Below are 12,957 nucleotides of genomic sequence, written 5' to 3'. Positions count from 1 at the left end.
TAAAAATAGGCGGTCGGCAAAGCGAGGTTTTCCTCTACGTCCGCTCATCTTATGAATATAAATATGTATGATTACAGCAGCTCTGCAGTAAACGAATGGACACAGCTGCGCGTGTAATCTGATATGTAAGGGTACGATCGGCAACTTAGCCGCGTCCTAAACAGTCTGCGTACAATGACACCGGACTTGAGAGCAAACGGCGAGCAAACTAAATGACGTACCTGAGCTGCATATAGTATTCTGCAGTTGTGCAAAATGCAATTACATAACCAACGTTCGTTGTTTTCATTTGGGGACGCCAATAATGGCGAACTGTACGTAAATGCCCTTGTAGTCCATATCACGCACACACAGATTCGTGTAACCATCGTCAATACATTCAGTACACGTAACAGGCGGAGGCAAAGGTACATGTGTAGAGTGTGTATAGAGTTCTGCGAAGTACATTGTGTCATAGAGATGTATCGCATTGTGTGTGTGTGCGTGCGCGTCCGCCGGAAGATGTCAGAGATTTCGCTGCACCATCATCTTTAGTATCCCCCAGTGTCTCTGCAAGCTAAAAGATGGAAGATCGAGAAAGCAGGAGGCCAGCGCAGGTTCCGTGAATATTGAAACGCTCGGCTCTTTCGTCACGCACAAAAATGCATTATGCATGTAGCTAATTAATTTTTCTTTGTCGTCCTCGACGTCGACACGGAGGCGGAGAGGGGACGAAACCCACGCCATTCGATGTAGGATACTCTCCTGCGGCCGACGGCACCGGTCGCAACTGCCCGGAGCCGACGGCTCGGGAGGAGATAGAGAAACCAGCAACGCCGAAATAAAACAGGAAATACACAAGGCCGCGACAACAACAACAACTTCGAGTATTATAGTATAGGACTAGCAGCACCCGTGGAAATCCACGGGTCTGAGGGGTTTTATTTTTTTTTTCTCATAATACGATTTTGCACATTTTTATTGAAGAAATAAAAAGAAAAGTCTTCTCATTCTTTCGTTAATTGTGGTGTCTTCTAAATGACCACCCTTCCCAGAAATTTTATAATACATTTTTGTAGTATATGCCAGGCGATCCGGTCCATTGGTAGGGATCATTCCCGCCACTACTTGCTTTTATTATAGAACTTGAGTTTCGAAGGGTTATTTGCACCCGTTGAAGTCCAACAGTTGTCTTGTTGCCCCTCACCCCTCCCCCCCCCCCTCACGCACACACACATTTCCACCTCCGCAGGGCAAAAAACAAAAACATTCAGGGAAAAATTACCAAAAACGCAAATGAGATTCCCCGAAAGTTCTGCCCACAGGTTGTTCCCGTTGAAACGGGAAGATATTAACACTATGACTTTGATTACCCCCTGCTCTTGCATCCACGCGGGCACCCGCGGGAATCCACGGCTGGTCTCAAGGCCTCGGTTTGTTTTGTGTTTTTTTTTTTCATATTTCTTTTCCCCACATTATGAGAGAAAAATAAGATATTTTCGTCTTCATAATTTTGCTCCCTCCTTGTTGTTTTTAATCACCAAAACTTGGCTTGATATATCATATCAATATAGAACTACATCTGCTTCAGATTGTACATTATCATAATTAATATTAGGCCTACAATTATTGCTCCTATTATTGTTATTATTATATCATTATTATCATTATCCTTATCATTATTATTATTATTATCATTATTATCATTGTTATTATTTGGGGAGGGGGAGATCATAGTCATCAGGTTTAATAGGCACCCGTGGGAGTAGATTCTCACGACCTCGTATTTTTTTTCTTTAATATTTTTCCCATGTTATGGAAGAAAGAAGAATATATACATCACTGCATTCGTCTTCATTTGCTCCCTCTTTTTTTTTTGTCACCAAAACTTGGTTTGATAGACCATAGAACCACACATTCTATTTCCACTTGCAATTTTAAAAATAGGCGGTCGGCAAACCGAGGTTTTCCTCTACGTCCGCTCATCTTATGAATATGTATGATTACAGCAGCTCTGCAGTAAACGAATGGACACAGCTGCGCGTGTAATCTGATATGTAAGGGTACGATCGGCAAATACATTTAGCCGCGTCCTAAACAGTCTGCGTACAATGACACCGGACTTGAGAGCAAACGGCGAGCAAACTAAATGACGTACCAGAGCTGCATATAGTATTCTGCAGTTGTGCAAAATACAATTACATAACCAACGTTCGTTGTTTTCATTTGGGGACGCCAATAATGGCGAACTGTACGTAAATGCCCTTGTAGTCCATATCACGCACACACAGATTCGTGTAACCATCGTCAATACATTCAGTACACGTAACAGGCGGAGGCAAAGGTACATCACAGAACTATATACACACAGTGTAGAGTGTGTATAGAGTTCTGCGAGGTACATTGTGTGTGCGCGTGCGCGTCCGCCGCAAAATGTCAGAGATTTCGCTGCACCATCATCTTTAGTATCCCCCAGTGTCTCTGCAAGCTAAAAGATGGAAGATCGAGAAAGCAGGAGGCCAGCGCAGGTTCCGTGAATATTGAAACGCTCGGCTCCTTCGTCACGCACAAAAATGCATTATGCATGTAGCTAATTAATTTTTCTTTTTCGTCCTCGACGTCGACACGGAGGCGGAGAGGGGACGAAACCCGCGCCATTCGATGTAGGATACTCTCCTGCGGCCGACGGCACCGGTCGCAACTGCCCGGAGCCGACGGCTCGGGAGGAGATAGAGAAACCAGCAACGCCGAAATAAAACAGGAAATACATAAGGCCGCGACAACAACAACAACTTCGAGTATTATAGTATAGGATAATGACGACACAGGTGGCACATGTTTCACAAAATTCAGTTCACCCAACAGACAATAATCTAGTGACGAAGATATGATTTTTTCGGAGGGCAGATGGAGAATGGCTTATTATTCATCGGAAATATTTATCTTAAAACACGTCCACTTTAATCTTTTGCTCCAAAAGGTTGCATCCTCTTTCATAGGCTCCCGTAATATCTATTCCATAATGTCTGAAAGCGCATTGGGCTATCTTGCATTACTTTATTATAACATCATCACATTATCAGAAAGTATTAATAGTTCTGATATCAATACTAATCTCTATTTAGAAATAAAGATTATCGTTCTTTTCCCGTCATTACCTGAATGTCTTTGTTTAGAACTCGTCCCACTGGAGGGAAAGACCCGTCCGCGCCTTGCTGCGAAACAACCCAGTTCTTGCTGAATCGCATCTCTCTGGGGTCGATATAGATGAACGTCCGGGATTGGGCGAATGACTTGAGGACGAAGGCAGTCAGCCACATGCTGCCAGACGAATCGTTCTCCCCAAATGCACTGTACGACCCATCGTGGCGTTTATACGTCAGCTGTCGTTGATAACCTGAAGTAGAAAAGAAATTGACACCGATTATAGAATTCACAAGTCACCTTCAGAAAGTTTATTTAATATTCGTCGTCACAGAATACAAACTTTGATGATGTCTGCACTGCTCATCATCCAGCATTCATGTTCGATCGAGATGTACGTACATCGACGAGTACTTTTTTCTGAAAATGTTAGGGGATGATTTGTTATTGAATGACTAACCGTTTGCATACTGAATCAGTGTTGTTGCTCGAGCATCACTTTTTTTATTACCGTCAGTGATTTTGAAAGAACAACAAACCCAGTGAATTTCACACGGCATAACTGAAAACTGTACAAGCAACACAAAAAAGTATGTGTACAGTCATATGAGTGGATTACGCAAGAGTGCCCTTTTCTTCTTCTTCTTCTTCTTCTTCTTCCTTCTTATTTTCACCAGTAACATTTTATGCAGAATAACCTTTATTGTTGCAACATCACAGGTTGTCATTCATGTTCGGTAATCCGCTGTAGGCCTACTCCTAAAAGAGGTCATAGAGACTAGCCTTATTATTGGCTATTGCATGGGGGGGGGGGGTGATATATTTACGGATAAATCTGTGGAGAGTGTAATATTATTTTACCCATGACGAGAAAGTTCGTTGCCTCGCTTTTGACGTCATCGGTCAGCTGATTGGTCCGCTGCAGGTATCTCATGATGTAGACATTGGGCGCGAAGTGAATCATGTTCTGCTCCCCGCAGCCGAACGGCAGTCGGATCAGATTGTGGAGGTTGTTTAGGGTGGGTCCCATGACGTCAGCTTCGTATTGAGAAAGAACGGGGACGAAGGGAAGGAGAGGAAAAAAACAAACGGAAAAGTAAGAAGAAGGACATAATATTTTCACATTAACATATTTCATCTATCCCCGTACATGTCATGCAAATTACTTATCTTGGTTTGTTTCTTTGTGTGTGTGTGTGTGTGTGTGTGTATCACAATTGCGCATATTCATGTTTTTTTTTTAATATATATTCAGTGCAAACAAACTTTATGTTCTACCTCTGCACTTCTACATTCCTTGTTATACACTTGTATTATTCTTTTCTGCCTTCTTCAGGATTCTGTTCTCGTTCATATAAAAAACTGGTTATGCTCCATGATTAAAGTACTTACCGGTATTTTCTAATTCATATTAAAAAAAAAAAAATCTTTCATTACCATGTGCCTTGACTAATACTCACACATATCACTCTATCATCAAATCATTCATACACCAATCCATTTATCAATACACCAAGACATCTTTTTTCATAAACTTATCATCTCACCCGCGTACCTAGCATAGCATTCTCACACACAACAAATCGTTTGCCTATATTACCTCGTTCACATACCTATCATCGTGGCCTGAGCCCGCTCGGACCCGTGGACAAAGTTCAGCGGTAAGGTGAGCGTAAATGCCTCGTGGTATATCTCGCTGTTGCCTAAGAAGAGATGAGAATGCGATGCGTAGAAACACGATATACTGTCAAAGGATGCAACTATATACTTGCACGTTGTGTCACATGATCTTACGCTGCAATTTCTTCAAATTCATTTTATTTTCGTTATATATAACTGTCTCAGTATGAGCTTTACTTCTTAAACAAAGGGGATCTTTTCTCAATCCAATAACATGTATCTATTAATCTACCCAGACATTTTTTTTTAAATAAGAGTGATTCATCCACTGAGAGTAAATTAGAAACAGATCATAAATCAGTAAAATGAGGAGAGTTTCAAGTTTATCACTAAGCTGTTCCTAATCGTACGTCGAAGGTGATAATAAATCGAGTGTCTGACGTGCATTCGACGCAGGGCTGCCAACTTCTTAAATGCAAAAATCATATTTCGATTTTAAAATGAGAAAACTGCACGTTAAAGCATGCTGAATGAAGTTTTTGTGAAGTACAATAACTTCTTTTTCTATTTTGACGAAGGAAAAAAAACACACCAAATGTAAAACAGCCTCTATTGCAGCCCAGCTTACGTTTTTATTCATCGACATCGTGTCAAAACAAACACATATTATGCATTGAAAGATTCCCTTTGAATTATATAGTTACCCTTTCTCTTCCATATTCTGAATTCGCCAAGCGACCCAGATCCGGTGGCAAATCCAATATATTGGACGTTCATGGTGGCCAGAGAAGGGTCATTCAGGGTCAAGATGACAGACTCGTTGACTTTCGTCTCTCCGTATCCGATCTAGAATATGTGGAAAGATTGGAACGAAAAAGACAAAACAAAATTTGATGATCATTACTCCAAAGTTATAATACTAAACTAACATCAAATCTGTTTAATCACAACTCGTTGTATAGTGCATGTCAAAGTTCAAGTCTTTCTGTTCAACGTTTTGTTTTTTTCATGATATCTACACGGTATTAGACTCACATGCGAAAATGGATTGCGTGAGTGAGTTGGTAAACTATACTCACCATCATGCGTATAGTACAATGAGATGAAATCTTTTGGAATGTTTTAATCGCAGAGTTCTATTCCACAATATTCTTAATGTCTGGATTGCTGGGGATTTTTTTTTATATCCTTCGTATACCTTTTGACACTCGTCAGAAGAAAACTGTTGGAAAAAATAGCGTAGATCAATATTTCGTGTTGTAAAGTAACAAATTGTATAAACGGGAAAATGAATTGAACTGGCGAACAAACCGATGGAATGGCATAATACTGACTGACTGGTTTCACAACCGTACGTCATGTTATTTGGCATGATCATGTATCACTTAAGTGAAAAAGTAATCAAAGAGTGAAACTAACAAACCTGTATCTGTGTATCACTCCAACTAATCCAGAATGCTCTAAACTCCTCCCAGCTCACTATACCGGGCGTAGAGGCCGTTTGGATCTTCGGCCCTGTACCACACACAATATCAACGGCATATTCCATAGTCATCAAACTTGTCTTCGGGCAATACAAAATATCTATTGTTTCGGCGTCATCTCATCTATTGCACGTTTTGTTTTTGTTTTGTTTGTTTGTTTGGGGTTTTTTTTTTTTGGTTATTTTGTGCAAGAGATCTGATGATATAAATGCATGATGTGAATACTCGAGTGATTTGCAGCTTTATCAAGGGCATCCTAAGAAACTTGACTCTAATGCAATACTAAATACAAACGGGACATAGATTGGTTTAAAAACCTGCGTGCAGGAACTTCCGAATATTCGCTATTACAAGACTAGTCAGTGATACTCCAGTGATTGCATTTAAACACAAATAGAACCTCTAATCACAAAAAACAATTATTAAAATCTATAATGACAAGAAAAGGGGAAGAAGGGGAAGTGAGAAAATGGTGAATTACATAATTACAGAACGACGAGGAGAAAAAAACACATGCAAATATAAAAAAGAAAGAAATAGTTAAAAGGATACACAGTGTGGACATAGGGAAGCGATGGAAAGCCATAGAGACTATGTGTTTTTAGTATATATATCTATGTGTAAATCCTATACCTCTCCTCCCCCTCGAGATCCAGGACTGAGTGTTAATGAAGCCACCAAGGACGATTTCAAAGAATATGTTGTCTGTCTGATCGCCGGTGAGGGCGATCTTGGCGTTGCTTGTAGCCTTACAGAGGAAGGTAAAGAACTCCATGCCGTCGGGCGGGTGGACGAACTGGTACTCGTCGTAGCTCGGGGTGGAAATGTGAATGCGCTCTGCATATAACATTATCAATGATAGAGCATGATTTCGAGCAAAGATACATGACGAATGTAGTGAGCCTAATTACAGTTATTTCAGCGAGGCTGAAGGTAGATGTCTACTGGACGAGCATGACGGCTACTTATGAATTCGGGGAGCAGAATTTTAGAATGACGTATCACATAGCATATATCGTGAATAAAGAGAATTTCTGACGTATGTTTCCCCCGCAGATGATTCATGGTTAGTTCTAGTCATGGACCTAATATACAAGGACATTCATCGTATCGTTAATTAATTCATGCACCTGTACATCTCAAAAGCCTCACAAAGACATTTTTAGCATGCTTCAGTGCTTTGATCCCATGATTGTCACCGCCAGCAAGCCGGGAGAAGAACAAGACAGAGATTCGAGAAATATAAAACTATATGCGCAGAAGAAAATAACTCACAAAAATCAGGTAAAATGAAAGTGCAGTTGTGGTGTATGTTAGGAAATCATGCCTCAAACAATTTTGCTTGGGAGAAGCAGGCAGTTTTTAACATTCTAACATTTTGGCAGAATGTTTGTCGTTCTTGATCTCAATATTTCACTTTTCCGCAGCTTATTCCAGAGCAAAAAGGGATGGTGATGGTAGAGAACAGGTATATCTTGCCATCAGGCAAGGTCTTATGCGTGTGCGAAAATGTGCGAATCAGCAATTGCCCATCTTTTGACACAAAATTTGTCATGATCTCAGGTTTTGCCGCCCCTCATCATCTGTATTTATTCAAAGACATTTCCGTCTGAAAAAGGCACATCAGCGAAACAAGACTGAAATGAGGGAAACGATTCTTTTGTTAGTGACGATACATGATTACACAATCGTTATTGTCAAGACACCTGAATGTACTCATTAAGATGCACATAATCATGTGTCGGTGACGATCATTACATCAAAGAAAGACTGCCGTGAATAGTCCATGTTATATTAGGTCCATGGTTCTAGTGCACTACTGTACAATATGACGAAACAATGACTGTCACGTGGTGCCAATTCGACTAATCACTTTTCACTGATGAAGATCAGTTCATATTGACATTGGCGTACACATAATATCGAAATAGGACATCTCATTAAAAAAAAAGAAATATTTCCTAAATTCAAATAAAATCGGCATAAAAATATTGAAAGTGACTTGATGAACTTGCATCGTTAAAGAAGTACTCGATAGTATAATTAATGAGGCTTGGACACTCAACTAGAAAAACTGCAAAAAAGTAATTGTGCTTTTAATTGTTAGGAACAGCACTTACCATTTGGACAGAAGAAAACGCTGTAAGTATATCCTCTGGCAATACCCTCCGGCTGTAACGTGAAACAAAAATAAATAAAAACAACAAAAATGAATAAATTTGTCTACACTTTCGCCTAAGTGTAGAGTCAATGATTACTAGAAGAAAGTCAGTGTTTATCTCGACAATGGTGGCAATAGGATGGTGAAATAGCTGCAACAAAGCTACCAAGGAACTCGTCTTACCTCTACGAGAATACTGTTGGTAATTTTGTCTCGAGCCAGCGGGGTGGACATCGGGATGTCGCCACGCCCTGGCTCCTCTTGGCAGTCACACGACAGCGTCATCAACGCCTCTGCACCGGCTGGTCAAAGGAAGCAGGATGGAGATAGGTCAGTTCTTGTGAGATGGACATCTACTCTGATTTACTATTATTATGAGGACGCCGGTTAATCGTCTCCGTACTCGCGAACGACTTTCTTTATTTTCTACCTTCGACATTCATTTGCTTTGACCTCATTGTTTTGTCAACCATGTTAGTTTCCTTAGCGCTGGAAGCACTTATTACCCAGAGGTATCAGTATTATAGGGTATCCAGTTTTTATGCCAGGATCAAGGGGAGCATTGTGGGTTTAAACATCGAACTCGAGACCTCCTGTTTAGGAGTCTACGGTCATACATGTTGGCTATGTCGCGGTGCTGCCACCAAAACAATTTTGATTTCCATGACCGTAAAAAAAAAAAAAAAAAATTTTTTTCATCATTGCATATTTTCAGTGTGATGCACCTGTCCTGACATACTCTAGCATGTATCATCACGACAAATATAGAACAGCAGCATCGTAACAGTCACACGTGAGAACCATGACGGGATGGTACATGACAGGGCTCGACATTAACCTCTGTTTTTTTTCTTCTTCTTCTTTTTTCTTTTTTTGGGTCTGGCGGCCCCTGCGGGCCACTAAAATCTTTACAAAGTGAACTGTTAGTGGTTCGAAAAAGATGTGAAGTGACCCGAAATGAAAGCAAAAGCAACAACCCATTTTTAATTTTAGACGATTATCGGGCCACCAAAAGATAAAGTTGCTGGCCCGACACCAATTTTTTAGTGGCTACCGAGCCACCGCTAATGTCGAGCCCTGCATAATGATGTTCATTTTTATAATGATTTTCACAAGAATGATGATAATGATGAAAATAGTCATAATGATGAAAATTACTGAAAATGAGCACATTTTAGGTTAATGTTGATGGTGATGACATTAGTGTCTAATACCTATAATGTAACATAATAATGATTATAATTACAAATACTTCGCTCATCTTATCCTCTGTTCCGTAATGACAGGGTGGGGTGGGGTGGGAGAGGAAATGGGGGGTCATAACATAAAGTTCACAGAGACAACACAGATGCATTTTGATCGTTATGTTATTTACCATGTATCCTCTTCTTTCCTAGCTCGGTGAAGACTAGTTCTATTTGTGTGGTCAAGCTCTCCTTTGCTCGCAAACACTGGGTCAACGTGTGTGTCCGGCCTCCGTAGTTCAGAAATTTGACCCCTTCTTGAATATGCACCGTCGTTATCACCTATGTATTAAAACATTGAGACAAGCACACATTAGTAACCCAAATTAATGCATGGAAAGAGAGATGAGCTTCAAAATGAGCACAATGAACCATTACAAACAAACATTCCCGACAATCAAGTGTCATCTTGCCACACATCATTTGAACGCATTGAGCATCGACGTTTGTGTCATTTCAGCATGTGAAGAAATGACATTTGATCTTACGTCTTTTGCACTAAGTCTTACAAAAAGTTTCTCATAATACTATAATCTTACCTTCACACACACGTCCATGTAATTGAACACACTAAGGGGAACTCGCAACTGTTCGCCCCTGATGACGGAGTAAGGGAGGGTGTACTGGATGAAGAAGTCCTTGAAGGCGACCAGGGGTACCGAGGTGGCCACACCCAGACCGTGATGGGGGGACATGGCTACCACGTCGGTCTGCCACGTAGTGATGCTATCTGGGACCTGGAGAGGGATGTAGTGATCCCGTCTCGTCGAGCTGGAGATAAGAGCAAGATCGAAATGATTTACGATCATACACTGTAAAAACATCGGTGTTAGATTTAACACCACGGGTGTTAAATCTAACACCGATCAAACTTCAATACAGGACCACATCCACAGGTGTAGAAAATGCATTGTGATGGTGTTGAAAAGTGTTCACCTGACACTTCGTGGTGTTAATTTGACACTGTACCTGGTGTTATTTTGACACTGTACTGGTGTTAATTAAAAAATGACACCACATGGTGTTGATTTGATATTTGTTGGTGTTAATATCAATGGTTTAACACCCGTCCAGCTTCAATAAGAGACCACACCAGCTGGTGTTACTGTGGTGTAAATTTATTTTCACATATTTTAAAAAATCTAGTATTTTCATGTAAAATTCTTGATCGTCTTGTTTAAATTAAAAATCAACAAGAAGTGCAGTTACTAAGAAACTCTTCAAAAAACAGTTTAAAATTTGGAAATGACACCCGGAGGTGTTAATTTAACACCATAAATGAGCACCGAAAATTTAACACCAGCTCGGTGTTCACTATTTAACACCGGACTTTTTGCAGTGTAAATGCGAACAGCAACAGTGCTACCAACACATAACCCATCTAGAGGAAGTATTTCCTTCTAATATTCAGCTGCAGATGAAATCAATTGTCAGAATAACACAGTAAGTTCTGGACCAAACAGTATGGTATTGTGTAAAAACTGAATGGAATCATGATTCGGATTTGTGCGTGTGTCTTGTTGACTTTTGTACATATTTAGGCGTCTTCTGGATTTATCTATACAGTATTATATCATATAATGTCATTTTCACAGCCCAAATCATTTCCAGAGAACAGATAATCTGAGTAGTGAAAGTGCCCACCTGATGTTAAAGCAGTTGAAAATCCACGTTTCTGGGAAGTAGGCACGTCTCCGCCTATCCAGTCTCTGATCAGATCGCCAGGACTTCAAAGGAGTGACTTCCGGTCCGTCCGCCTCGTGCGATCCTACAAAAAGACATGGTCATTTTCCATCATTTTACGTCGGAAATGTAAATTTAGATGAATGTCCACTAGCATAAGTAAAAGCATATGCAAGATTAAGAAGCTGACATTACAGATGAAATAAGAGCTGGTTGTTAAAACCTTATTCAATTTTTCACCGCAAATTATTGTTCATTCGTCAATATTCTTTACAGAAATATGAAACTCCAAAATCATACCGTAACAATAGCAAATGTAACCGAAATTGCAGGCCACGCAAACATTAACATTAGAGAGGTTTGTGCCATTTAAATTACTAGTAGTAGATGCATAGTACCAAGAAAGCAACTCATCCAACGCTATTAATGACAGCATAATTAATGAGCGAGCTTTCTCTGTGACCGATTGAAAAGCTTTTTGGATGACAAGGTGTTATAAATGGAGGCATCAAAAAACAAAACAAAACAAAACGTAAACCAACAGAAAAAACAACGTAGAACAGTAGAAAGGTTGATCGTCTTAAGATCAGCCAATCATCCGATGTTGATGTGCTAAGGAACGTCCATATGTCACGTGTAGTCAAGTATATCAACGTCACAGTGGTTTTATGCTAAAAGACACATGAAATTTTTCGCTCGTTAGAGCAAGAAAGCGCTTTTTCGAAGGATGTGGTGATTGTGACGTACCCGGAATCCCTTGGAACCTGAGCTGCACTTTGTCCGTCATAACTCTCAAGCCCGCTTCCTGTGTAAAGAGTTTACAACATACAGTGTGCATTTTAGACTAAGGACACAGAAACAATACGTACATAATCAGCATTATCATTATAATCATAAATATGATTATGATTATGATTACATTATGATGTTGATGATGATGATGATGCGCCATTATGATTATAATTATAGTTAGGTGGTATCAAGTGGCGTTCCATACTCTGATCGGTTTCCACGTGTTGTGCTTGCAACGTGTTACACCCGACGTGTGTATCTGTACCGTACCGCTGACTCGGTCACGGCCAATAAACTCTTGAACATCATATACCAAGATCGTCTGATGTTTCTCCTTATTTACTGGCGTGGTGACAGCGCTGATTCGAATCCATGAATTCATCAATAGACGCTACCAGGATCCTAGATTAAGGTGAATCCAGCCCAATCAATAGGGGTCAGACGCTCACCAAATAATTTGGTGTGACAATCGAGGTAAAAGACACTAGAGTTCGAGTTTATTGAGTTGCCGCAGCTCTACGCACTGCAATGCCCGCAGCATCGTCGACGCAGCGATGCGCGGCTGTGGCCGAGCCCACTCGTAGCGGCACGGCATCCGAGCGCGAGCGGCGTTGCGCTGCTGCCTCCGCGAAGCCGGAGGTGGAGAAAGCCCAACCCTGGCGCCCGGTTGGCAATGCCGCTTCGGACTTCGAAGCGACACGCAAGCCTGACGATAAGGTCCCTCATTTCCCTGCTACCCTTCGGGGAGGTTATGAAGAGATTTTACAGGTTGAATTGCATTCTGGTTCTCCCATTAATTTGGTGAGTGAATCGGCTGCTGAAGCGTGTGGTTTAGATATCGTCGTTGACG

General features: G+C 40.7%; 1 protein-coding gene across 1 annotated transcript in view; it reads right to left on the bottom strand.

Annotated features, from left to right (window-relative positions):
* LOC139722590 (C3 and PZP-like alpha-2-macroglobulin domain-containing protein 8) overlaps positions 1 to 12,957 on the bottom strand; it is a 53,787-nt gene that overhangs the window by 8,866 nt on the left and 31,964 nt on the right. Inside the window, exons 17-28 of the mRNA XM_071633893.1 lie at positions 12,063 to 12,120; positions 11,277 to 11,400; positions 10,172 to 10,403; positions 9,764 to 9,914; positions 8,572 to 8,690; positions 8,348 to 8,399; positions 6,861 to 7,064; positions 6,167 to 6,258; positions 5,448 to 5,589; positions 4,737 to 4,826; positions 3,985 to 4,161; positions 3,138 to 3,376 (exon numbers count right to left, since the gene is read on the bottom strand). Coding sequence (XP_071489994.1) covers positions 3,138 to 3,376; positions 3,985 to 4,161; positions 4,737 to 4,826; positions 5,448 to 5,589; positions 6,167 to 6,258; positions 6,861 to 7,064; positions 8,348 to 8,399; positions 8,572 to 8,690; positions 9,764 to 9,914; positions 10,172 to 10,403; positions 11,277 to 11,400; positions 12,063 to 12,120 — 1,680 coding nt within the window. The remainder of the gene's footprint in view (positions 1 to 3,137; positions 3,377 to 3,984; positions 4,162 to 4,736; positions 4,827 to 5,447; positions 5,590 to 6,166; positions 6,259 to 6,860; positions 7,065 to 8,347; positions 8,400 to 8,571; positions 8,691 to 9,763; positions 9,915 to 10,171; positions 10,404 to 11,276; positions 11,401 to 12,062; positions 12,121 to 12,957) is intronic.

This window comes from Diadema antillarum, unplaced genomic scaffold, assembly GCF_040938485.1.
Source record: "Diadema antillarum isolate AM-2024a unplaced genomic scaffold, OU_Dant_1.0 scf00000167, whole genome shotgun sequence".
NCBI classification, from domain to species: domain Eukaryota; kingdom Metazoa; phylum Echinodermata; class Echinoidea; order Diadematoida; family Diadematidae; genus Diadema; species Diadema antillarum.
This window is presented reverse-complemented; position numbering and strand designations above follow the sequence as displayed.